At 43.2% G+C, this 27,958-nt stretch overlaps 2 protein-coding genes across 2 annotated transcripts; both read right to left on the reverse strand.

Annotated features, from left to right (window-relative positions):
* Positions 1 to 4,453: 4,453 nt before the first annotated feature.
* Positions 4,454 to 5,556, reverse strand: LOC146980411 (4-galactosyl-N-acetylglucosaminide 3-alpha-L-fucosyltransferase 9-like). The gene has a single exon (XM_085788798.1). The coding sequence runs from the start codon at positions 5,554 to 5,556 to the stop codon at positions 4,456 to 4,458; it is 1,101 nt and encodes a 366-aa protein (XP_085644924.1). The 3' UTR covers positions 4,454 to 4,455.
* A 6,915-nt stretch (positions 5,557 to 12,471) lies between these two features.
* On the reverse strand, positions 12,472 to 14,305 carry LOC146980412 (4-galactosyl-N-acetylglucosaminide 3-alpha-L-fucosyltransferase 9-like). The gene is made up of 2 exons (XM_085788668.1): positions 14,264 to 14,305; positions 12,472 to 13,535 (listed from the first exon to the last, which is right to left on the reverse strand). Exons 1-2 carry the CDS (start codon positions 14,303 to 14,305, stop codon positions 12,474 to 12,476), a joined length of 1,104 nt encoding a protein of 367 aa, XP_085644794.1. The 3' UTR covers positions 12,472 to 12,473.
* Positions 14,306 to 27,958: the final 13,653 nt, after the last annotated feature.

Genomic DNA, 27,958 nt, shown 5'->3' on the forward strand with positions numbered 1-27,958 from the left:
GTGTCCCAGCTACACCACCACACAAACGTCTCCTGTAACCTGTAATCTCTTGTTAATGACAGATAAGACTAGACAAATATACACATGGCCAATGGCGTTACAAAAGTAAAGTAATTACAGTAGTATTACCATTTACTGTAACACAGTAAAATAACGCATTACAAATAAATTTTTGGGCCTGATCTACTTAGGGTTTTCTTGTAGGCTATAAAAACATGTGCAAACTTATCAGCTGTGGAGACTGTGCCTGCTTCTGGATTTAATACGTTTGTAAAGGAGGCGCTAATCAGCCCAGCAGCTCCGGTCTAATGAATAACAGCTGGTATCACCACATTCACTCCCAGATATTCTCCCACGTTTCTTCTTTACTGTAGATCAACTATGTTTATTTGCTCCTTTCTGTTCATTCATCAGATCAAAATTGAATAGTGATATTGAATAGATGTAAACAGTTTTTAGTATTTCCACAATATAACATCCTGACAGAAACACAACAAATCCAAAAGTCATTAAAAAAACAATGCACTTAGCCTACATAAACAACACTTGGGAGGCAAGAATACATACATTAGAGTAGTAGGTCTACCTTATGCAATGACCTATTTGTGAGACAGCTGTGTTTGCCTATACGTCATCTTTCTTGAAGTGAACAAACCCTTCGGTGTATGTTTGAAGTCATCTGATGCTGTCTGTTCAATAGTGGTTTTGTGGGATGTAAACAGCCTAAACAGTCTAAGATCCGTCCACTCCAATTATGCGCTGTTGTGGCGATGCAGGGACAGACAGAACTACTGCAGAACAGGAGACATTAAAAAGAAAATCCACAGGTTCGTTCTGTTACAGCTAAAATATTAGGAAACTGGAGCCCCAGGTGGAATTTGCCTGGAATTGTCCTGTAAAGTCTTATTGCTCTGACTCACAGTTCTTGTCAACTAACATCATCTGCAGGTTATTGTTTCACTTCACCGCTCTGACGCTACACGCAGTGCTGACTGACTGACAGACACACACACACACACACACACACCAGGGCCGTACCGTAGCCAGGGTTTTGAAATTGGTGAGGTCCAGGGGGGGGGGTAGAAAGTGTTCATATTACTGACAAAAAGCTATGCATCGCTTTGGACCCCTAGTAGCTAGTAGTTATTTTATAGTCTGTACCAGTGGCGTAGCTAACTGGTTCATACAGGTGGGGCGAGACCTTGTAGTGGGCCTATTAGGAATGTGCTATACAAATGTAGTCTAATACATTATTATTATTATTATTATTATTGTTATTATTACATTGTTGCTGTACAGAGTACGCATACGGATTTACTGTCCAATGTAGTAGTGTCTCTTTCCCTCTTTCACTCACTCACTGAAACACACACCATACATGTGAAGTAAAGAGCTGTAGGGGGGTCAGGGGGTACTCCCCAGAAAAAAATGGTGACTATTAAAGCAGAAGTAAGCGGAATATTTGTGTTAATATAAGTCTTAAATAGTTATATCCTCCGACAGCAATCACTTCTATAGAGTGTTTGGTCTGAAACACGGGTCTGTCAGTCCCTCTGCTCTGCTGTAAGCCGAGGAGAAAACTTTCCTTGTATCCTACAACCTTTATCCAATGAGGAGAGAGAACGGCATAAAGGGGCGGTCCTCTCTGTGTGTGCAGCCAAGGGATGCGCATGAATGCGGTGACGTAGGGACGAGGGCGGGGGCTGCTAACTCCATCGGCTGACAGGAAGTTAGCCAAAACGACCGGATCGCTTACTTCTGCTTTAATTTGCAGATCGGGAGTGAGTGAGCAAGCCAGAGATGCACAGCAGGTTTCATGGTTGCCGACTGGCAAAAACTGAAAGAGGGGCTTGTAAGTAACTCACAAAAACAAACAAATAACATCCAGTATGCTAAGTCTTGCAGCTGTGTCATGGTGACGACGCACGGCGCACAATCATGTGGTTTTAATGAACCATACAAGTATTTCTCTTTCCTCTTGTTTGAATAGGGAAAGTAAGGGCGGTCACTTAGGACCACACTTTCATTTTACACATAGCTACAGTCTCTTAGCGTGTATTCATGGACACGTCGGCATGTTGTTTATTTATTTGTTAGGGTTTATTTGTGCACCATATGCTTCAGTGTTAACATTAAAACCACCACACGGCAAACATTTACTAGAATGTAAAATCTGTAGACAAGTAAACTGTGAGTGATATACATTTTTATTTGTGCTCTGTCTGTGTTTATTTATCTTTGAAGCTACTTATGGATAGATAGCCTGTTTTGGGGGCAATTCATCTGAGGGAAAAAAGAATTGAAAATTGAATTGAAAACTTTATTGAACAACATTAAACAAGTGAAACAAGAAAGGAGGAGAGGAGGAAAAGTGATTGACAGATTAACTCGGGTCAAAATCACTGCTCCTCCCTGTGGATAATTACACATATACACCAACATGTGGTGAGGGTCTTGTGATGAATTTATCTACAGTATATGATTATATGTGATATTTTTGGTTACATGCTGTCATTCTGACATCCCATCATTCTGACATACCCCTATTCCGACATGCGAACATCCCACCATTCCGACAAGGCTTACGTGCTTATGTGCCTTACTCTCTTCTTTAAGACATGCTGATAAAGCGCAGCGAAGCGCAGACAGGGACTAGTCTGCCTGTCTAGCCTCTACCTTTTTACTAAACTTAACCAACTCCTTTCTTCATTGTCTAAGCCCAACCAGTGCAAAATGTTTTTGGGAAAAAAAATACGCTATTAAAGGAATTGTCGGAAAAGTGGGAAAAAATACAGTCATTCCGACCATAGGAGGCAAAAATTGTCGGAATGATGGGATGTTTGATAGAAAATGAAGTGTTGCCATTTAGACAATTAGAGGCCTATGTCGGACTGGTGGGATGTCGGAATGGCGGTTTCCCCCCATCTTTTCTTATAATATGCTGTAGCCAGTCAGTGTGATTCCTGTGCAAGTAGCCTACATGAGTTTCAAACAACTACCCACACATGGTGCACTAGTAAACTAATAGTCTGTTGTGTTGGTGGTGCACATACAAGTGTGTGTGCAAGCATTTGTGTGCATGCGCGTGAGCGTGTGTGAGGGCCTCCAAGAGTCTGCCTTGGTTTCAGCCAGGTATCCGGCTCAACCCTAGTCATAACATGATTGTTCGTTGAAAAGTTCAATAAAACAGTTGACGTATATCAAGTACACCTGGTTGTTTTTATGTACTTCCCTTTCCCCAAACGAACTGGGACGTTACAACGTGATAGTTGGTTTCTCGTAGCACACAAGCTCTAGCTTTCACACATTATCAAAAAGAAAACACACACAAAAAAACAATATTTAATTATTAAATTGCCAGTTAGAAAACGTAATAAGTACTTTCAAATCTATTGGTATGGTGGCGAGTGGTGGAGTGTGTGTGTGTGTGTGTGTGTGTGTGTGTAGTGGTTTTATAAATAATGGTGGTGTAAAAATGTGCAGTATTGAAAGGTGTTTCTAACATTGTGTTCACTCGGTAATCACACAACAGGGGCAAAATATTAGGAGCACCAGTCAATATAATGCACCATAATACACCACCATCACTTTGTAAGAACATTACACAACATTTGAGACATTTGATGAAAATGGAATGACAGAATGACAACATGCTCAAAAAGTGATTTTACAAAATTTCATTTTAAGGTGCGTGCACACCGGACCTTTTATTTTTGTCGCTGTCGCTCGTATCGTTCCAAAGAAATCGCTCTGTGCCAAATTGACGAGCGAATGCAGCTGAGCGACAGACTCGCATTTTCGCTTTGATGGCGTCATGCCCACTGCCATGTGTCTCTGTTTACACCGGCACCACCGGGATTACGGCAGCCAATCAGCGCTGAGCGACGAGCGACTGACGGCCGGAGAGTTGGGATTTCTCATCTCGAGTGACAGAGCGATTTTTCGCCTGAGCGATTAAACGCTCAATCGCTCGTTTGCATTGACTTAACATGTAAACTCGTTGCCAGCAAGAAAAAAAAAGGTCTGGTCTGAACGCAGCTTAAGGCTTGTGTTCTATACTTATCTATTACTGTATTCAAATCCTATTTCAAGCAGTTGAAATTTTTCTAAAAATTTCCAGCCTTTGGCCTATATTATTTCTTTATACAGTGTTCTTTGACAAATTGGCCTCAGTGTACTTAGAGCGTAAGTTCTCATATTTAGACATAAAACACTTGAGTATTGTTACATCTGCACATATCTTAAAAATGTGAAGTTAAGAAAATATGTAAAATTTGAGGAAATTGCCTCAGACCTCAGAGGGCATAATCATGTATTGTGTATTCAGTTTTAAGCAGTATATGTGTTTGTGCTTAGATAGGGCCACAAACAAAGATCTTGTTTAGGGCCACCGAAGTCCTAGGGCCGGCCCTGTGAATGTGTCACAGCTTCTATATTTCAGTGTGTCTGACAGTGTCACAGTAAGAACCACTTGTACAGATCAAGCACCACTCTGTACTCCTTGTTCATGGCCACGTGATGACAGGCCTGGCAGATAGCGTGTGCAAACTCCTGCCTCTCCTCCGTGGGATGGCGTTTGACTGTGTAGAAACGCCGCCAATCAAAATATTTTACATACCTCTGATTATCCTTATCCAGCCTGAGGAGGAAGTTAGCCAGGGTCACGGCATCAGGAAAGTCATTTACATGTATGAAAGAGGAACCTGGGGCAAAGTCCTCATAGTTGTTTCTAGGTGGACCCAAAACTACTGGCACAGTGCCAGCTGCCAGAGGACCAGTGAATATTTCTGTGATGTAATCTCTGTGGATTGAATCCTCAAAAGAAAGGAAGAATTTGCAGCTGCTAATAGTCTGAAAATAGTTGTCACCCCTCAAGGTCTCCCCAGAGGAGCTGAAAAACATGTGCACCTTTATGTATTTTGTAAGCTCCATGTAAAAGCGCTGTCTCTCCAGTGTCCCATTGAGCTCGTGTTCATTCACCATCCAACAGAGCAGTTGTTGTTTCTTTGGAATGACAAAGTCCTCAGCTGGTTTCTCTCTGACAGTCAGTTTCCAGTGAACGTGGATGTCTGCGTCCTTCCTGTAGCTCAGCGTTAGGTTGAATAGTCCCTGAATGCCTGCTATCCTGCGCGTGTTGGTGGGTGAGTCCATGTTAAACCAGATCCACCTCTGAAATCTGGGTCTGGGCGAGGCAGGAAGGTTGGAGAGGTCGTCCTGGATGGCTCTGTGAAATATCACAACGGCCTCAGCCCTGGAGTATAAAGACCTGTCGTCTGTGAGGAGGCAGCTGTCCATGTTGAAAAGCTTCTTGCAGTCTTGGAAATCAAAATGTTTGTTTTCAGGCCAGAACCACAGCAGCACGACAGGTTTTTCCGTCTGTTGTTGAACTTGTTTCACCGCAGTGTTGTTGGGCCGCCATGAATTAGCCAGGAGAGGATAACATTGTGGAGATGGAGCTGATGTGTAGTACATTAAAATCAGGATTATGACTCCAGCCAGCATGAGAGTCACCGTCAGGTTGACGCGTAACACAGAAGAAATGGAAGAAGGAGCCATATCAACACGGCAAGAGAGGAGAACCTCTTCTGATGATTATTGGCAACACAAACTGAAAGAGATGAAACAATATAAACAAAGTGTTAAATCACAAACAGCAGCGGTAAGAATTCATAATCCTAGATTTGTAAAAGAAATAATACTGACTAGATAAATAAAGAGAGAAAAAGCCCCGGAACAGCTGGAAATGCTGTAGCTGCATGAAGGCTGAGTGTGTAAATGTTGTGATAGGGTTAGGGTTAAGACTGAGGGGCTGGACCAGGACAACACAGATCAGGGGAAACTCGTTTGGCTTTTTTCTACTTGTCATGTCCCACTGACTCATCAGCACAACCTCTGTCAGACTGCACTCAGGCATCGGTGACTTGGAGATCTGACTTTAAAACGATGGATTTTCATAACGATTGGGTAAAGGTGTCTGTGACACTTTAGATGAAATGAGGTGTTGTAGTAGCTGGTGTATCATCTACAATCTTGTACAACTTTTAAAAGGGACACAATAGAGAAATTACTGGTATGACCTTTTTGAGATTGAAGTAACTTTATTATTTTCAATACATGAGGTCATAAACAAAATGGTTACATCTACAAAGTGAAACAAAAAACAAAACAAATATTTCGCATTATAAGCCAGAATCACAGTCACGGAGTCCATTAACCCAGTTTCTTTTTTTTTTTTTTTTTTTTTTTTTAAATCTGTTTGACACCTGTTTTATCTGTTTCACAGCTTTCTCATATTTTATTACATGTATTTTACCATTGATAGTTCAACTGAATTGAAATTTTATCATTACATGAATTAGATAAATTAGGGTTTGGGTAATGTTATTTCATTCATTATAACATGGTATTTTGAAGAAAAAAAGACCAAATATTCCAATAACAGACTTCTAATTTGTACAGCCTGTAATTATAAAGCCTGTAGTGGGGCAAACTCAAAATGACCTCACAGTGCTTGAAGTGGGGGGCGACCGCCATTCCGACGGTCCACTATTCCGAAAATTTCTGAAGGTCCGTCATTCCGAATTTCCGAGGGGCCGCCCCTAAGTCAATGGGACGAGCGGGAAAAAAAGAGCGAAAAAGAACAATCATTGGAGCTTTACAAACGTCTACTGCTCAGGCATACTTTCACCTAGAGACTTCATTTGAACATTAAACAGTAGACACAAGTCTTGTGTATTGGCGTTTTATTCCACGTTTTGATAGGTTGTATAGTTTTTTATCAATCCCTGATCAATGACCATGATCATTTTTGGGGAAATTATGAGATTATAATGGGTGTGTATTGCACGGAATGTTCGTGTCAGAGTGCATGACATCATCGGTTAGAGTGAGAGTGAGCCCAGAAAAATTCCAGAATTTTTCTCTTTCCACACTCGGCCCGGCCACAATTTACACTCTACACACATATTTTTTTCAGAAAATTGTAGACAAACTTGTTCTGTCTCTCACCATGTGCTCAAAATATCAGAGAGACTTACAGAATTTAAATTATCAGCCTCTAAGTGTGGCCACGTCTGTCTCTGCTCCTCATTGACTCCAATACAAATATTTTCTGAGAGAAGCAGAACGGCCTGATGTTTTAAAACTGCCAGCGTCTCCAAAATATTTACTGTAGAAACACCAAATCGTACCAAATTTTTCAGGAAGTCCTTAGAGCAATGTGATCTGTGTTTTGTTCTGATAGGAGTTACCGTTTTGTCACCGTAAGCCTTTTGCGAGGCAGAACATCACTCTTTTTCTCGACGTTTCTGTCTGCGTCAGCCTGGGGGGCCCCTATCGTCATGGCAACCACCTCAAGTTGCCGTGGTAACGTCTGAACCTCAGGCCAGAGCTCGTTAAGGTTCATAAACAATCCACCTGGTGCTTGTTAAAATGTTTGTAAACACATATACACAGCTAAATCAGACTGACACAGGATGCAGCTCATAACATGTCAATCACACACACACACACACACACACACACACACACACACACACACAGGTAACATACAAATGCGCGCGTAAACGTACATTCCTCTCCCACACTCTAACACACACAGGTAACTTCATGTGATTACACACACACTCACACACACACACACACACACACACACACACACACACAGACACACACACACACACAGGTAACATACAAATGCGCGCGTAAACGTACATTCCTCTCCCACACTCTAACACACACAGGTAACTTCATGTGATTACACACACACTCACACACACACACACACACACCGGCTGTAGATCCCGTGGCCCTCTCAAAATTTCCCAGAGGAAATTTTCTAGTTATAAAGCCTGTAGTGGGGCAAACTCAAAATGACCTCACAGTGTTGGAAGTGGGGGGCGACCGCCATTCCGACGGTCCATTATTCCGAAAATTTCTGAAGGTCCGACATTCTGAATTTCCGAGGGGCCGTCATTCCAAAGGTGTCAATCGCGGTGTTTTATTTTGAAGGGTCAGGTGTGCGTCTGGTGTGTGTGAACCTTTATATACATGCCCAATTCCAATCCGACCCCTCACGGACTCACTGACTTAGAGGCGCGTTCACGGGAAGTCCGTGAGTGTGTGAGGGCTGTTCCATTGTCAGAGCATCAAGTCAGTGAGTCAGTGAATGAGCCCTTACTGCCCCCTTACCGTAAGTCAGCACCGAAGCGGACTTTGGGTAGGGGAATTACCCACAGTTCATAGCGCTGTGCAGGATTCCGTCGGAATACCCGGAAATATCAAAAAAAAAAAAAAAAGGAGGAAAAGAACGATCGGTAAATAAACAAATAGCCTAAAGCGATGGAAGGAGCCAGAAAGAAGAAGTTTGTATGTAAGTAAAACGTTGATTGTCACAACTGTGTGTAGAATGTGATCATTGCAGTCTGATGAGTTGGTCAGATCGATCATAGGTTTTGCTTACAAACAGGGAGTGAGCAACAAACAAAACAATTCGTCCAGCTCAGAGTGGAAAGAGATGCAATTTTTACTGGCCACAGGAATGCGTCTGCCCAGGGATTTGAGTAAGTAGGCGTATTCACTTAGTAAACGTTACAACTGCCAGTTATTGGGCTACTGTTACTGTAGCCAAAGAATGACTGTAAACACAAGGTGTGTGTGTGTGTGTGTGTGTGTGTCTGTGTCTGTGTGTGTCATCAGTTTATTGTTAAAGGAAATGGGTTTAGATGCAGAAGTGACCGCATCCCAAGCATCAAAAAAATGGGAAAATCTAAAGAAAAAATATAGGGTAAACGAAGTCTTATCTTGTGTTATGGGCCCCTGGATCACATGTGTTTCTGTATGTGGGTGGTTTTCTTTACACTGGTGGTAAAGCTTTGTGAATTATCTCACTCCAGTCCTTTAAATAACCAAACCAAACTTTTTTTTTCTTTTCTTTTTTTGTTTCAATCAGAAAATGTAATATGGTAATTGATCTTGTCTTATTCCTCACACAGGACCTGATTCTACCACGAACTGGGTCAGGGACTGAGGGTGGTGAGAGCACCCCAGCCACCTGGCCCTATTTTGATGACATGCATAAAGCATTATCCAGGCTCCTCTGCGACATCAGAGTCAACCGCTGTCGAGCAGCCACACTCCCCATCTCGTCCATCCACATCTGCACTTCCTGGTCCATCCACATCTGCACTGCCTGGTCCATCCACATCTGCACTGCCTTCAAGACCCAAAAAAAGAAGAAATGAGGTCCTGGAGTACATCTGAGAGTACAGCGAGAGGCAGGAGAAAAGGCAGAGGGAGCTGGACGCCAGGGAGGAGGAGAGGGAGAAGAAAAAGGAGGAGCAGATGGACGCGCTGATAGGGATTCTTGGCAAGTTGGTGGAGAAGAACAATTAGCTTTCTCCACCAACTTGCCATATTTTTGTTTCTGTTTTCGACAACACCCAATTTCAGTTTAATTGAATAATAAATGGTTTGCAGCATCCATTTCAGTGCAGTGTTCTTTGTATTATAAAACAAATGTGTTGATATGTCATTTCTGAGTATTATGAAAATGATCAGGATCAGAATCAGAACTGTTTTTATTGCCAAGAGCAGCAAGGGTCAGTTTACAGCACAAGGAACTTGTCTTGGTGTTAGGTGCAAACATAAAGGTACCAAGAATAGTTTAAAGGTTTTCCCTGTTAAAAGGGTTTTCCATGGAGTTTTTCCTCAGTGGATGTGAGGGTCTAAGGACAGAGGATGTTGTTATGATGCCATGTAAAGCCCTTTGAGACAAACTGTTTGTAAAAATGGGCTATAAATAAAATTGCCTTGCCTTGCCAAGGCAGGGATAAAAATAGAAATAAGAATTTAATTAAATTAAAATTCAGTCAAGTGACAATTCAGAGCTAAATGAAGTAGGAGAGAAGGTAAACTGAAAAAGGGGATTTCCCACAGTCCAGCAGTCATGTTAAAAAAAATTATGTCACTTCAAAATGAATGTGGGAAAGCCATCATAAATTGCCCTTCTCACAATTTAACTATTAAAAAAAAATTCAGGCCATTGTATAATCATGGTCGGTTAAAGCACCATGACGCTGTTGAGGTGCAGAAATCTGGGCACACAGCCGTCTTCTCATGTTGTCCCCACTTCTCTCCTCCAGGTGCTGTTCATCAGCTGGAACAGGGGGGCCAGGTTCCTCTGGCTGAAGCTCCTCTTCCTCCATCACATCTCCATGTGAGAGGCAGATGTTGTGGAGGAATACACAGGCCAAGACAACTTCTGACACAAAATGTGGCCTGACCTCCAGGGCCTTGAACAATGTGGCCCGCCACCGTGCCTTCATGATGCCAAAGGTCCTCTCTATTATGTTCCGAGCCCTGGCATGGGCTTTATTGAACCGCTCCTCAATTATGCCATGGACTGGTCTTCTATAAGGTGTCAAGATTGCAATGGGCCGCTCCAGGCAAGGGTACCCTCCATCAGCCAAAAGAAAATAACCTGGTGGGGGGTACAGTGATCTGTAATAAACTGGGCTATTTCTTAAAACCCTGGTGTCATGGGCAGACCCCCCATACCCAACAAAAATGTCCAAGAACCTTCCAGTGGAGTCGCAGATGCCCTGCAGTTGTATGGAGTAAAATCCTTTATAGTTATAGTAGCAGGCCTTGTTTCTTTTTGGAGGCTTTATACGGATGTGACACCCATCTATGGCCCCCACAGCCTTGTTGAATGCTGCATGACGTGCCAGCTGGGCAAAGCCTTGGCCAACTTCTTCCAGGGTGTCAGGGGGAGGGAAAGAGATGACCTTGGATTTGACCTGACGTATTGCCTTTGCAATTCTGTGCACAACTCTATAAATTGTAGTTGTTGGCACATCAAATGCCCGTGCTGCCACCCTGTATGACACACCATGGGCCAGCCAATATATAAAAATGAGTGCCTCCAGATGATGACCCCATCCATGGTCCCTCTCCTGGGACAGGATATTGAGAAGGCCAGTGAAGGCCTGCCTGGACAGCCTGAAGTCACGCCTCATGTCTCTCTCTGGGTCCAAATACACCCGAATTATTGCCATTCGGGTGTTCAGTCGGGCGTACTGGCGCACGATTGCCTGATAGATAATGAAACATTGCAGAAGGTGTTTTTTTTTTTTTTTTTTACTAAAGATATGGAGGACTTGTCTTAATGCATCCTGGTCTCAGTGCTGTGAGATACCAGTGGAAACACTGGTATGACTGTCTCTTTTAAATTTGTATGTGTGTTTGTTTGTCTTTTTAAAATGGACCTTGAGATTAATAATAAAAGTCTATCTTTCAATACAGAACAAACACTCTTCATTTTATCAGAAGCTATTTGACTCATGCAAAAATAAATGAATACATGAATTAATAATAATAACAATAATAATAATAATAATAATAATAATAATAATAAGCCCATATTGCCCTATGGCCAGTCTGTCACTGAATACAATCATTATTTTGAAAATACCTCTTGTCCATCCTGCAAAGCTAGTGCTTGGATAAAGATGGACTGATGAGGGAGTCTAGTTGCTCGCCTTGTGCGTGCAGTAAGTAACTTGTAGATCAACAGACCCAGAGTTGCCAGCGTCAACAGCATTTTTGTTGCCAGGGTAACGTGAAAGGGTGGAAGTGCTGTTCCAATTCTATTTCTAAGATCCTGGACCCTCACAGGCTCTCACACTCAATCACTTACAGCTGACGTCAATTTAGTCAACGAGGGTTCAGGGCGTGAGTCTTTAGGGGGCGGATTGGAATTGGGGGACAGTCTATGGTGTGAACGACTCCCCGGCCAGCTAATAAACAATGGGCAAATACACAAGACAAAAAAATACCAATGTGCAACCTGTCCTAGATTTGATCCCAGGTTATCTGCGTGGCAGTCAACTGCTCTACCCACTGTACTACCGCAGCCATTAGTGAAATTTAACATATTTAACCAACTTTTCGAAATGGCACACCTTTTTTCTGGTTTGGAATGGTGGCCCTTTTCAAACATAATTAAGGGCCGGCATTCCGAAACATTAAAGTAAACATTCGGAATGGCGGCCCTTCGTAATGGTACCCTGGAACCGTTGGAAGTACAGGAAGGCAAGCCAAGGCAAGGCAATTTTATTTGTATAGCCCGTTTTTACAAACACTTTATCTCAAAGGGCTTTACATGGCATCACAACAACATCCTCTGCTCTTAGACCCACACATCCACATCCACTGAGGAAAAACTCCATAGAAAACCCTTTTAACAGGGAAAAATTGGAGAAACCTCAGGGTACAGCATCCTTGGCGGTTCCAGTGTTAAAACCACAGAATAACCAAAACTAACCTTTATTTTTTTATCAGAGGTGAATACATTAATTCTGTAATACCGTAATAGTCTATAAAATATTAAAAAAAACACTGAGCAGAAAACACTGAAACAAAAGCCTAAACCGTCAGTAATCTATCAATGCTGATGATCTCACTTTTGCTCCTCATGACCAGTACCACCCATAGAGGTCGTGAACTACACTGTAATCCCTGTCTTTGGACATGTGATCACAGGCGAGGCAGACGGGCTGAAGGAATTCATTTTGGACTGACAGGAGATGAGGAGTGGCTGTGTAGTACTTCCTCCACTCAAAGTAACGCATGTACGCTTCATCATCTGTATCCAGGTGGTTCAGGAACTCTGCCAGAGATTTAGGATCAGGGAAGTCATTGATGTGAATGAAGGAATCGGAGGGAATGAATTGCTCGTAGTTTTCCCGTGGTGGACCTAAAACTACAGGGACCGTCCCTGCCACGAAAGCCCCGTTTACCTTCTCAGTGATGTAGTCTCTGTGGATTGAATTCTCAAATGACAGGTAGAATTTACAGCTAGCAATGGTGGAGTAGTAGTCCTCATCACGTAAGCGCTTCCCTGAAAAAGCACCAAAGAGGTGGACGTGGATGTGTTTCGACAGTTGGCGGTAATAGGACTCTCTCACTGCTGTCCCGGTCGCCGGGTCCTTGTTACTGACGATCCAACACACCAGTTTGTCTTTCTTGGGCAGGACAAAGTCGTCTTTCATGTCCGTTTTCCTGATCACCAGCTCATTCCTCACAGTGATGTCAGCATCTCGCCTGTAGTTCAGTGTTAAGTTGAACAGGTTCTCTAGACCAGGAATCTTTGCTGTGTTGGTAGGAGACTCCACATGGTACCAGATCCACTTCTGAAAAGCTGGACGTGGCTCCTGAGGCAGGTTTTTTAAATGCCGGTTTATATCTTTGTGGAAGATAATCACTCCTTTTGCTTTACTGTACAAGGATCTATCATCTGTCAGGAGGCAGCTGTCAATGTTGAAGTGGGTGGAACAGCCACTGAGATCCAACCTCACACCAATAGGCCAGAACCACAACAGGACTATGGGCTTTTCAGAAGTGTCTGCTCTGGCCCATGTGGACGAATATTGACAAACTGGGGCTGGTGCTTCCAAATACAGAACAAAGCCGATGATGGTGAGAGCAGCAACGAGTGCTAAGCACAAAGTTTTCCATGTGGCTGCGGTCGACATCTGTGGAGGAAGAGAAACAAACTCATGTGACTGTGTAACTGTGTTATGTAGTAACTCTAGTGACCGATAGCCACACATAGAAAGTAACTGTTGAATCATAGTTCATGGTTCATGTCTCCATGCATTAGGACAGTGCAGGGCTCAGGTATCCAACACACATGCATCTACTGACTAGTGTTAGACATGTTAATTCAAAAAAGCTATTAGTAGTTACTAGTTACTTTCCCCAAAAAGTAACTGAGTTAGTAATGGAGTTACTGCATGATAAGAATAAATAATTACCAGGAAAAGTAACTATTGCATTACTTTTTGTGAAAATACTTAGGGCGTATTCACACCTGGCAGACCATGGCGCTCCTGCTGACAGCAGACCGGGGAGAAAAAAAAATATTTCTTTGCTCTGATGCTTTGGTTGGGTTTAGGCAATGAAGAAAGTAGTTGGTTAAGTTTAGAGAGAGAGAGTCCACCGACAACAACAGTGCTGACGGATTGCTTCCGTCTGTCCGTTCGGACCCTGCTTTTCAGAATAGCGGGGTCTTGAGAAAAAATGGGAAACCCCGCCATTACGAAGAATGGAAGTCTATTTTCGGAACGGCAGGGTTTCGAATAGGCGGGGTGTAACCCATCCTGAGAGAATGAGGATAAGCAACCACAAGTCTGAGTGTTCGGGTGTTTCACTGGGTGTCCCCGAGGGGTCAGTCTTGGGTCCACTCCTGTTCACCATTTACCTCCTCCCCCTGGGCACACTCCTCCATCACCATGGGGTCCATTTTCACGGTTACACTGACGACACACAGGTCTACATCTCCTCCAAACCTAGTGCTGCCATCCCTCCCACCTCCCTCATCACCCCCTCATTTGCATCCCATATTCAAAACATCAACTGGACTGCATTCTTCCACCTTCGCAACATCTCTAGACTCCGCCCATCAGTGACCCAATCCAGCACCGAAATCCTGGTTCACTCATTTGTCACATCACGCATCGACTACCGTAATGCCCTCCTCACCAAACTCATCAACAGACTGCACATCATTCACAACTCGGCCACCCGCCTTTTTATGCTTATGTGACAGTTGAGGTTCCTGTCACTATGCCTCCAATTGATCATGTGCCCTGGCTACTTGGCCAAGGGGATGTCCCTTTGGGTGACTGGCAAGCGCGCGTGACTCTTACCCGGGAGGTGTGGGTTCAATCCCCGCCCGGGCCCTCTTCACCTTGCCACATTCTGGCGTTGTTGGCAGGATCCATGTAGCACTAGGGGTGGGTCCATGGATTCCTAATGTGTGGCAGCCTGCGCGGAAGCACGAGGACGTGGGGGAGAGATGTGACAGTTGAGGTTCCTGTCACTATGCCTCCAATTGATCATGTGCCCTGGCTACTTGGCCAAAGGGATGTCCCTTTGGGTGACTGGCAAGCGCGCATGACTTTTACCCGGGAGGTGTGGGTTCAATCCCCGCCCGGGCCCTCTTCACCTTGCCACAGTTATATGTATCCGAGTAGGTGAAATGGTACTCGGATGCCGCCCAAGCCGAGTGAGTACTCGCTCGTAATGTGTTATTTAGAGGCTGCATTCCGCTGCTGCATTGATTGGCATTGTATGGATATACCATAGACTGTAAAAAGAATGGACGTAGCGTCCGTGACGTCACCCATTGGTTTTGGGGAGTCGTTTTTGTGACTCAAATATGGCGGCCTGAACAGCGCCATGTTGGATTGGCCGGCTGAGAACCCGCCCACTGGCCTCGAAGCAGCTGTCCACGGAGCTGCTCGGACCTGTCACTCAACCTTTCCGCGCCCTAATTGGCCAGAGTTTTAATCTAATAACAGTAAAACGGTAGAGTTTAAAAAAAATTCCCCCCCCTCAGAGTGTGTGCGGGGGTAGAAACTATCGATTGAGACGAAAAAACGTTCTGACACCAGGCTTTTAACATGTTTACTGAGGATGTAAAGTGGGCGATTTTAACATGGGGGTCTATGGGGAATGCTCCCTTCTGACACCAGCCCCCAGAGGAATTCGAGGGGATTGCAGTTTTTTGAACGCGGAAGTGAGCTTCACTTCTCAGACCGACAACTGCCCCCTTGGGATATACGCGGCTCACGGCTGGATCTAATTTCGTTGGAAGGACATGTAATGACACCAAAGTTATCTGGGTGAGTAAATGATCATTTTTATGCTAGAAATAAGGTCCAGATTAAAAAAAAAAAAAAAAAGGAAATTCCCCTTAAATGGTCAGCAAGAAAACACATTCATGACCTCCATTGTGTACTTTTCATGGAAGATCCTGCCAATACTTTTTATCCAATGATTGAGCGACTGTGGGACACACGTGCTTTTGTTTACAAAGTTGGTCCACAAAAAAAATGCAATGTGAATATGCCTTCTTAGACTTCTCTCCCTAACCCCCATTTATCTGGAATTAACAACTTGCTCTGTATTCCACCACACAGGCAGGCTCTGCGGCGCGCTGTATCACTCCGCCATCAGCTGTTTGGATCAGCAGCGTGTGGAAGGGGTGGAGTGATAAATGGCTTTTTTCTGACCAGTTCAATGAACTGAAAATGTTTAAAGAGGAACTATGCAGGATTATTCCTGTGGCTATGCTACATTTTTTACCTCAGTAAAACCTTAGTTTTGAAGTGGATTGTTTAGTTTTTTTTAGTAATTGTGGTAGTTAAAGCAGAATGTTTGTGTTAATATAAGTCTTAAATAGTTATATCTTCCGACAGCAATCACTTCTATAGAGTGTTTGGTCTGAAACATGGGTCTGTCAGTCACTCTGCTCTGCTGTACCGAGGAGAAAACTTTCCTTGTATCCTACAACCTTTACCCAATGAGGAGAGAGAACGGCATAAAGGGGCAGTCCTCTCTGTGTGTGCAGCCAAGGGATGCGCCTGAATGTGGTGACGTAGGGACGAGGGCGGGGACTGCTAACTCCATCTGCTGACAGGAAGTTAGCCAAAACGACCAGATCGCTTACTTCTGCTTTAACTACATGACTTGTGACTTGTTACGAGTGAGAATGGAGGCTCTCTGTTTTCCACCTGGCATCTCACGGCTGAAAACCAACCTTGCAACATCAGTGTCGTACCTGGCTGCCTCCCCGGCGTCTCAGCTCTCGTCTCTGCAGCACCGCGACACAAACAAGCTCCGTAACCCTCGATCTTTTGTTTTGAAAGTTACGTCATCCACCGCTACATGTAGGCTATTGATTTTTCACGGGCTTTGTTGTAAACAAATGCACATTGCCGAGGGTTGGCAAAACAGAGGAAAAGCGACCAGACTTGCATAGTTTCTCTCAAAACGGGTGTATTATTTTCTGATGGTTCTTCCTCTTCTAATGCTGAGTAACGGCTAATCTTATTGTAATGGTAACAGTGTTGTAACATGGGAAACAGTAACTTTTGTGAAAAAAGTAGTAACGCCGTTTATTTTAATGCTCTTATTCCCATCACTGCTACTGACAATCATCACCTTAGTTGTCATTTTGGATATGTGAGAATGGGAGTGACCAATCAAAGTACTGATAACTTGTGTAATTGGAGGCCAAGGCAGGAGGCCACGTTGCTGATGCCAGTGGGCCCATATAAAGTAAAGCTTTACTTTTAGATCAAATTAGCAAATTTATTAGCACACAAGCAGATATGTTGGTGCACAAAGGCTGTGTTTGATTTGAGACAACACTGCACTGTAAATTTTAAAAAAAAGTGAGTAAATTCCACTTTGTAAGCACAAGAGTAGAGAATTGATTAAAATCCTCTGTAGGCCACAGCTTTTTATTTCACCAAAACAGGGTTCTTGCACCATTTTAATAGTCAAATTAAATGCTTTTTAAGACCTCAACATATATATATTTAATATATAATTTTAGACCCCAAAAATGACGATTTTTGTGCTGGAAAATACTCCATTGATTTTAATCCTGCAAAAGACTTTTTTCCTACAAGGAGACAGAATAATAACATTTCCAACACTAAAAGCTGTCTCCATTGTAAATTTACTCAATAATGAAAGTTCTCAAAACAGCCTGTCCCAAGCCAAAAGGTTGAAAAATCATGCACATAACTGTTTGAAAAACAACACTAATGTTATCACATGACTTGTTTTGTAACATCCCAAACTCTCCTCAAGACATGTGGCATAGCTCTGCCGCTCTCTTCTCAATTTCACGGTGTAGGTCCATCAACTCCCCTCTCTTGTCCTTGTATCTTTTTCTCATGGAGTTGGATTTAGTGATGAGTTCTGCCATCTTGGTGCCTGCTATATGCATCCTTCTCTAGAGTTTCATACACAGTTGAGATTGTTCTTATTTTCTTGCGTCGCTCTTCAAGCTCATTTGCAGCCCCTTTTCTCTTGTCCATCTGTTTTGTCTTTTCCTTTTTCTTCCTCTCATCTTCCAAGAAGATCCTATACCGGCTGTGTGCAGTTACACACTCATTTAGCAGCTCTTTAGTTAGCAGCACTTTGACCACTCCACCACACATCCACACGTAGTCGCAGATCAGTCTCTGTGAGACTATAGTGTCCTTGTTCGTATTGCACATCTCCACCTCCTTGTTTATGGAGAATCCATGCTCCACAGTAGCTTGTCCATGGGACCGAAGCAGCAGCTTTTCCACAAAGCTCCAAAGTTCTGCATATCCATTCATGGCCTTATGCAGGAAGCTGTCAACTCGCGATTTTTCATCCAGTGCACTGAAGGCCATGACATCCTCTCCTCTGGCCTCAACGAAGAGGAATGTCTGAAATTGTTCTGCAATCATCTCATTTTGTGGAAACCACAAGAGATTTATATTCAGTATACTCTGGAAAATGAATCTCAGTTTTCCAACTATACTGTATGTCTAAGAACGTATATTCAGGGGTTAAAGCAAAAAAAAAATCTTTTGACTGAAATTTTTTTTGCAAGCCCCCCCCACTCCCCACTCAGCGTTCCTTCGTCTGGTGTTTTTTTTTTTTTTTTTAAATTGTGATTTTAAAGGTGTACAGAAATGGCCGTTTGTCCTGTTTGTCGCGCCGAGTTGTCACGAGCTGCAACACGAGTTTACCCGAGTGAGGAAAACGAATTTGATTGGTCGTTATCGAGCGGGCGGGATATTCAAAGCTTGGGGCGAGTCCGAGCTCCGTGTGTGTGTGCGTGTCTCAGACGTTTGAATGACGGATTACGGATCCAATATCAGTGGCTGATGAATCGTGTACAGGCTGACGTATAATCTGTGCGCCTGCATTATCCAATGCGAAAAAAAAAATACACACTTTCATCCCGGATTTACTCAAAAATAGAATTTTGCACAAAGTTTGGCCTACATCGTCTGAAAGATGAGTTATTACACTAATTTGATGATCCAGAGTGGGCTCAAATTCAGTTTTCTTTTCTGTACACCTTTAACACATAAATGAAGCATTCTGGTGTACTCTGAGAAGAACATTCTGGTGTAGTCTGGTGTTCATTTTGGTGTACTCTGTTTCAGATAGAAAAAAAAAACATTGAGTAGGCTACTGACTAAAGGCTCCCCTATCATTGTAAGGCAACAAGGCAAGAATGGCTGGAGTGTATGAAACTTAAACTGAACTCAGAACTGGTCTAGTGGGGAGCAAAAACAAATCTCAAGGCATTAATCTAGGGGTCTGGACCAGCCATTCAAGGGCCCGTTTCCTCTGCTATTTGTCCGTGCAGCGGTGCACCACTGACATGCACGGTAAAAAAAAAAAAAAACGAAACCGAATGCGCGCCGTTACGTCCGGTCGGACCGCGGCGGCGGAACAACATATGAACCAGGGGCCTCATTTATCATTGTGGATACACCTTTTTTTACGCCATTTTCCCCTCGTTTTGTGCGTACGCACTTTTCTCCGCCAAATTTGGGATCTATCAAGCCAAAACCTGACAGGGAAAAGTGCGGACGTTTACACCCATTTTGACCCTGGCGTACGCCTTTTTTGAGGAACAGGAGGAATTGGCGACACCGTTGCTGAGTCAGAGAACTGCAGTGTGAGAGGGAGAGAGGAGCGGAGCAGTAGGCTACATTTAGAAGAGCACAGTAGGATTTTTTTGAAGTTATTGTGGTAGTGGTGGACCGTTGATGCTGGCAATCCAACCCGCTCTATAATAACACTAGGCTATATGTTCATTGATAAACAGAGCGGATTGAGGATTTTGCTTTTTTGATTAGGCTGTGTGACGTCCGACAAGGATCAAACCATCCAAGTTTAAAAACACACCAGCAGCAGCGCACACTGATCTGAAGCTACTGAGACTGTTATTATTCTGTCACCTGAGTTAACGAGGTGCACGTGTGTTTGGAGCTGACGAGAGAATAAAGAGTGAGACAACGCGGCTCTGAGGAGGAACTGTGAAGGACTCAGCTGTAGCCTAATGGAAAATGACCTAAACCGAGTCCAGTAGAGCTGTAACTGTGTAGTGGAAAGGCGTGCAAAGAAATGGTAACTATCGTCCTGCTTCCTACATTGTTTTAACATCTAGGTAAAAAAAAAAAAAGATTTTCTGGGATAAACGGGCAGATTACATAAGATTCTTCTTCTTTCTGCTCCCTTTTGTTGAGATTTGGGAGGTTTTTGTTTTTATTGTAGCTTATTAAAATGCAAGATCATTTTCTGACTGATTTATTGCCCGTGTATCTGCTTTCGGAGAAGCGGAGAAGTTCCGCTTCTTTCCCCCGCCCTCCGCCCGTTGTCTCCGTTGTCACTTTGTTGTCACAAAAGTTGCTGCGCCACAGAGCGCACATGGCTACTTAATATGCACGTGCTGACCATATATAGTTGTATATAGGCGTTCCTGGGGCGGAGTAATATATTACTTTATATATAATTACTTTTTTACTTCACTGATTAGCGGGAGAGATTACAGACCGGGAGCCGACCCCCACCCTCCCCTCCTGTGCTCGCGCCCCCCCCCCACACATCCCCGTTGAGAACCACTAGGTTAATACAACGGTCCTGGCTAGTTTTATTGGTTGAGAGCAGCGTTAGTAAACCACAACAAAAACACGTGTAGCCTTTTTTTTTTCTCCCCTCATTTTTTCTCATTGATGGAAATCCGTTGTGGCGACGGAGAACTTTAACCCCTGTATATTAGGCCTACAGGCATTTGTTACAACTCAAACTGGGCTATATTTCAAATAAAAATAAATTTAAAAAAGATTCAATAAAAAATAATTTAGCTAGTATAACTTCATCAAAACATGGCAATTTGCTGGTTGAATTAGTCAAAGACATTGAGGACAGAGACACAATAACATTTAGAGAATCAGAATCAGAATACTTTATTGATCCCCAAGGGGAAATTTCTTTTTGTTGCAACAACATCTCAAAGTGTACAAGTTAAAGAGCAAAGTAGTCAAAAAAAATGAAAGAAATAAATATAAATATGTATATAAAATAAAATAAATATATATGTATGTATATATATAAAAAATATATACATAGACAGGAGTTATTGCACAATAAATATGGCATTGAATGTGGGTTATTGCACATAAGTATGGCATTAAATATGGATTATTGCACAGAAGGAATTTGCACAAGAGTGTCTGACACTCAGAGTGAGGAGTTGTACAGTTTGATGGCCACAGGCAGGAATGATTTCCTATGTCACTCTGTGGTGCATCGTGGTGCGATCAGTCTGGTGCTGAAAGAACTCCTGCGTCTGACCAACACGTCATGGAGCGGGTTGGACACATCGTCTAGAAGTATTCTCCTCTCTGACACCACCGTCAGAGAGTCCATCTTCACCCCCACAACGTCACTGGCCTTGCGGATCAGTCTGTTGAGTCTGTTGGCGTCGGCTACCCTCAGCTTGCTGCCCCAGCACACCACAGCGTAGAGGATAGCACTGGCTACCACAGACTCATAAAACATCCTGAGCATAGTCCGGCAGATGTTGAAGGACCTCAGACGCCTCAGAAAAAAGAGGCGGCTCTGGCCCTTCTTGTACAGGGCATCAGTGTTCTTCCTCCAGTCCAGTTTATTATCAGTGTGAACCCCCAGGTACTTGTAGTCCTCAACAATGTCCACATTGACCCCCTGGATGGAAACAGGGGTCACCGGCACCGTGGTCCTCCTCAGGTCCACCACCAGTTGCTTGGTCTTTGCCACGTTGAGCTGCAGATGGTTCTGCTCACACCATGTGACAAAGTTGCCCACAGTAGTCCTGTACTCCACCTCATCACCCTTGCTGATGCATCCAATTACTGCTGAGTCATCCCAGAACTTCTTGAGGTGACAGGACTCTGTGCGGTAGTTGAAGTGGCTGGTGTACAGGGAAGGGAGAGATTGCTGACCACCCCGTCTGACACACAGTGCTGCAGGCGCACATACTGTGGTCTGCCAGTCGGGTAGTCCACAATCCAGGACACAAGGGGGGAGTCCACCTGCATCGCCGTCATCTTCTCACTCAGTAGGGCCGGACGGATGGTGTTGAAGGCACTGGAGAAGTCAAAAAACTCTCACAGTGCCCCCCGTCATAAATCAACATAACACAAGATCAAATAATTTTAACCTTAATCTTTAACTACTAATCTGAAGAATATGTAGAAAAAAACCCATATTTAAAGGGATAGTTCACCCTAGAATGATATTTCGCTCATTATCTACTCACCCTCATGTTGACTAAGGGCTGGAAGAATTTTCAGAGTCCACCGTCCCTTCTCTGAGTTACAGGGGGTCTTGGCGTAGCAGTGCATTTCAATGCAACGGTTGCAAAGGGACACCAGAGCTCTTCGTAAAAAAACACACACAAAAAAACATCCAAATACCTCCATGATGCTCGTATGTAATGTCCGTCTTGTGCTGAAGCCCCAAATTGCGTAATTGTCCCGAAAAAAATTAAATAAGTCTATATTTTAAGCTTGTTTGTAGCGGAAGCTTCTCGAAGCTCCTCTTCCTGGTCCGTCCAAATCTCGCGTGATTTGCACCGGCGTCAGTGCGGTTACTGCGAACATGAATTTAACTGCATGACCCACTAAATACTAAAATCCACACAAACAAAAGCTCACTGGCTCCTTCTTCCTCGTTTGAAACAAGCTTTTAGTCCTGCGTCACTTCTTCATGTCCATTTCCATGTCTCCACACATCCTCACACACCTCACCATCCTCAGAGTGCCTTATCTGACTCCTCTGATCACTAAATCAACTTCACCTGGTGCAATCAATCATCTCCCCTGGGCTGGGAGTCACACCCAGACCTGAAGCACCCAGGCAGGGAGGGTGTGGCCTGCAGCTCAGCTCAACAAACAGTAGTCTTTGAAGTATAGTAAGACCATGTTGCAATCCTGTTAACTCCATTAGTGTTGGACATTTGTGTACTGCCTACAATAAACCTGGGGGCAGAGGAAGGACATTAGGGTGACCCAGTACAACCTTGTTTACTAACTGATCGAGGCTGTAAATTCCTATAGGGAAACCAACAACTGGGGTAGCCATTCGTTGAGTAACACATCTGTTGACTTGGTTTATTGTCTGGGAAGTGCTTGTATAAGTAACCAGAGTCATAAAGTGGGGTATAAGAAGGGGCTGCAATCTCTGTTCTGGGGGCACTACTCTGAACTGCTACCTGCCATGTAGTTCTGTGTTCTGTCCCCTTCTCTCCTTCTCTGTGGAGACTGGAGAATAAACTTGGGTGCATGCTACCTCTCCTGTCTTGTTCTTTGACTCGCCACCGGCAGAACCAAAAGTTCCACGACAGTTTTTAATCTAAAATGATATCAAATTCAGCCAAAAGTGCAGCCTGGGGTTGATTTACACTTACTATTCGAATTGAGGCCTACTACTAAATGTCAAATGGGCCTACTAAAAGTTAACACTATAAATCAATAGCCAATGCATTTGCTGTAAACGTCATCATTTCCTTTTGGTTTTAAACAAACTGCGACACCAATGTGAAACAACAACTTAAAGTGCAACCACAACAATTAAAGGTTTTTGTAAATACACAGGATTGGATTTCTCAAGGGATCGACAGAAGTTACACAGAGTGTTTATTGCTCTTGGGCCGTCCAGTGTGTTCCCCTGCTTAAGTGGTTTCCTGTTTTATTTTGAAGTTCTGTGTCCTGTCTTCCTGTGTCATGGTCTGTGTCTTTTGGTCCCTGTTGAGTTCCTGTTTTATTTTGAAGTTTCGTGTCCTGTCTTCCTGTGTGCTCCCTGCTCGTGATTACCTAATGTGTTTCACCTGTGTTGACTGCACCACCTGTGTCTTCCCTTGTGTATTTAGCCGGGGAAACCCCGGCCGGCTAATGTGTCGTTCACACACCAGACGCGCCGCCGGCTCGTGCTCTGCAGCGATCGTTTCATCTGGTGTATTTTCCACGACCGATCGCGTCAAGCCGGGCAGGAAGTCAAACAAAGACACACGAGAGGATCCGGTCCATGACCCTTCAAAATAAAACACCGCGATTGACACCTTCGGAATTGCTGCCCCTCTGAAATTCAGAATGACGGACCTTCGGAAATTTTCAGAATAGCGGACCGTCGGAATGGCGGTTGCCCCCCACGCCATGCTATGCTATGTTGTCATGATAACTAATAGATACGAGTAACAAGCCTGTAATATAATAATAATAATAATAATAATAATAATAATAATAATAACAAAGAACAGTTAGTGCTTTTTTGTTGAATAATAGAAGATAAGGGACTTAAAAACCATTGCATATTTAGATAAGTAAAATATTGTATATTAAATGACATATTAAATCACAATCATCATATTAGTCAGAAATACAGTCAACTATAACTCATAAAATTAAAACAAGGTAAATTATCAGGTGGACAACCCCTCTTTACCTCCTCCATGTGTCCTAACAGTTTTCTTACCTGTTTGGTTGAATGAGATCAGGTGAAGCAGAGAGCGGTCTGTTGATACTGTTCTCTCCTCAGCCCTTTTATAGATCAGGGATCTGGACTTTGGCTCTTCATACGTAATGGGAGGGTTGCAATCACTCCATGAATGGTGTGTTCAAACCATGTGAAAAGAAAGCATTCAGTTGCGTAAGCATTAGCACACATGCCTACAACATGCCCAGAATGATTAACTTGACAATAAATGTTTTAACGCACAAGGCTCGTCAAACCACACATCACAGCCAGCCTCCCCACGTCCTTTGACACGCTTCAGTTTGCGTACCGCCCCAACCGCTCCACTGAGGATGCTATATCCACCACCCTGCATTCTGTCATCACTCACCTAGAACATAACAACACTTATGCCAGGATCCTGTACATTGATTTCAGCTCAGATTCCAGCTCAGCATTCAACACGCTAAGGTCCTTGGAGTGGTTATTGATCATAAGCTGTGCTGGAAGCCACATATCAACTTCTTAAAGAATAAAATATCAAAAACCATGGCAATTCTATCATCACGTTCCTCGGATCTCATTTGCTCGCGCGTGAGTCTCATTGCGCGTGCGTGACTTATGTCAGTGATATAATCCCATACCACAGTCCCCACAACTGATGAATTTGCACACCTTTTTATAGCCTACAAGAAAACCTTCAGTAGATCAGGCCCCTCCTCGGGTTAAAATTCATTGTAATGGATAAAATATTACCAAAATTTTATTTGTAATGCGTAATATTACTGCGTTACAGTAAATAGTAATACATTACGGTAATTACTTTACTTTTGTAACGCGTTACTCCCAACCTTGGCCATGTGTATATTTGTCTAGTCTTATCTGTCATAACCAAGAGATTACAGGTTACAGGAGACGTTTGTGTGGTGGTGGAGCTGGGACACCGGGTTGGAGGCTCTGATCTTACAGCCTCCATTCTCCCAAATAAAACACTGTGAAAATGGACATACTTTAATATTGCATCCTTCTTCTCCTGTGTTACAGGACCACTGTACCCGCATGCTACTATTCGGTCCAGGAGGTTGATCAGAGCATCCGGTTCAGCCATCTCAACCTTTGCAAACAGTATCATTAATGAGATCATTGGAAACCTACTGATTCTTTCGAATTTGTAAATATTAACACTAACACGAACACTACCTCTTCCATAAGCTGTCTGAGCTCTGGATCAGTCACATCATCTTTGGAGATCATCTCTTTGTCAATCTCCCCTGTGGAGATGTATCTGTAGCACCATTCTCGGAAAAAGTTAGGAGGAGGACCACCATGTGCAATGCTGACAGCAATAATCTCTCCAACAGTCCTGTCGTAACACAGTGTAAATTCAAGCATATAAAATAACAAATTATGTACACATGAATGTTACATTGCAGAACACTGTTCTACATACTTGAAATTGTCTTTATGGTAGTCGGTGATAGAATACTTTGGTGTTTTCCCTGTATGCCCTCCCTGAAAGAATGTGGCTTCAACACCTCCCATCATTTCTGTGATTGAAAGCAAAAGATGATCAAGACACGAAGAAATGTACAAAACAGATCCTATACTACCATGAACCTGTTTGAAAACAGAGATTGCATGCAACCAGGGAACAGCCACAAGAAACCGCATGGGGGCGGGACTAGATCAGCTTTTGCTTCTCCCGCTTTCCCTTTCGGCCATGTGTATTGTATTATTTGAACGAAGATGAAGTGTGATGATGATGATTTAAATTGACATGCCCGAAATAAACAAATTGATTGATTGATTGATTGATTGATTGATTGATTGATTGATTGATTGATTGAATATCTCCATTGCATATAAGGAGGAATAACACATACCAGTAAAGAATTCCAGCCTGAGAGCCCCATTGTCTATTCCCGCCTCTCCAATGAAGGAAACACGGAGGGAATTTTTTGGAGAAGATTTCTTTTGACGCCTCCACTGCTTCATACCTGTTAAACATGTCCTCTCTTGTGACACAAATGTTGAAAATCGCTGTGGTGTCAACACGTGCACTAAGTGTGTCGATGGCTTCTGCAAGACTAGAAGGAAAAAACAAAGTTATTTAGACTGTAGAGAAACAGGGAAATCGGTAATATGAGTTTCTGGAGAAAAGTTTAAGAGGCAGGGAAAATGTTTATCTTTACCTGGTAGACCGTTTGTGTCCCCCTTTCAGTTCTTCTTCACTGGTATCTTTTTCCTCTTTGTCCAGATCAATGATGTCAGCCTCTTGCAATGCACTGGAAGCAAAGATTTAAGGTGAGATGCCTTCATCAGTGGAACTACAAATTATGGCTAACAATTTTCAACACTACGTAAGAATAAACAAAGTGAATAAAGAATGTGTTAGATGTGCTTAATAGGGGAAAAACCTCTCTTTGCAGGTGCTGGCATGTACTTCAACGTAATACTGCGGAAACAACTCTGAGCACAAAGGACAGGCCACCTTATAAACACAGACAACAGAGCACATTTTAAAGTGAAACTGTCAGACACAAAATGTCTGTAAAACGTCATGTGTATTAATGTAACTGACCAGCATTGTTTTTACCTTAACATCCCTGTTTTGAGAGGGGCTTGTAGATGGGAGCACACTAGGAGATGCCTATAATAAAAAAATAAATAAATGTAGAAAGGTCAATCAATCATGCATCCCATGAAAATACTTTAATCAAACAGATACAAGTGAGTGAGCTTACATTCCCAGGACTGATCAAAGCTGGAGATTCAACATCTGTGGTCACATCTGGGGCCAAATTCTGAAACAGTGATCATCAAAAACAGTTCCAGTGAAAAAGGACAATGATCACTCTGCATAGTTAACACTGGGATAACATTACAGTTAGCATTACCTGTTCAGAATCTATGCTGTCAGAAAAATTGCCTGGCTCAGGCTCACACTTCTGGACATGTAAAGCCAGCAGCTGAACAGGCATGCTCTGAAAACAAATGGCACATCGTGCTCTTGGCATCTTTTCAAACTCCTTGGATGAGTAGGGCAGAAGAGAGGTGTCCAAGGTTTCCTGGATGGGCATGATGTAGATAGAGACAGCTCTTTCCACCAAAAGCTTTGGAAAGGTAAGCCCCTGTGTAACCCTCTGCCTCAGGTGCCAGAACACTTAGTTTTCGCTGGCCTGATCCTCCTGTTCAGAAGCGTAATTGTGTAGAGACAGACAAACTGTTTGTTATTGCAATGCACTCCAAAATTTACACCTACATAAGATATAGGAGGATTAATGGGCAAATGTTAACCAGATATTACAGTAGTAGTAGTAGTAGTAGTAGTAGTAGTAGTAGAGAGGACATTTTATTTAATTTGATTCAGCTGCCAACATATTATACCACAGAGTTGAACTTATCAAGTGGGACTATGTCTTACCAGCAGCTTTATATAGCATCCAGGCCCCTTCCAGTGGTACCATTTTTGAATATGTGTCCATGAGTATCGTTGATACCTATGGGGAAAGGGGGAAAAAAGTGTGCAGTTACTACGGTAACCCTATCCCCATGTCATCTCTGTTCAGGTAGACTTGGTATGGTACTATTCCACTGAATTGGGAAACTGCAG

This window comes from Trachurus japonicus, chromosome 10, assembly GCF_045865225.1.
Source record: "Trachurus japonicus isolate A0001 chromosome 10, Traja_1.0".
Lineage (NCBI taxonomy): Eukaryota > Metazoa > Chordata > Actinopteri > Carangiformes > Carangidae > Trachurus > Trachurus japonicus.

Coding starts and splice junctions, on each gene's coding strand:
- LOC146980411 (XM_085788798.1), bottom strand. CDS start 5,556: ATGGCTCCTTCTTCCATTTCTTCTGTGTTACGCGTCAACCTGACGGTG.
- LOC146980412 (XM_085788668.1), bottom strand. CDS start 14,305: ATGGACCCCATGGTGATGGAGGAGTGTGCCCAGGGGGAGGAG. Junction 13,536..14,263: donor AGTGTGCCCAGGGGGAGGAG/GTAAATGGTGAA, acceptor CTTCCTCCACAG/ATGTCGACCGCAGCCACATG.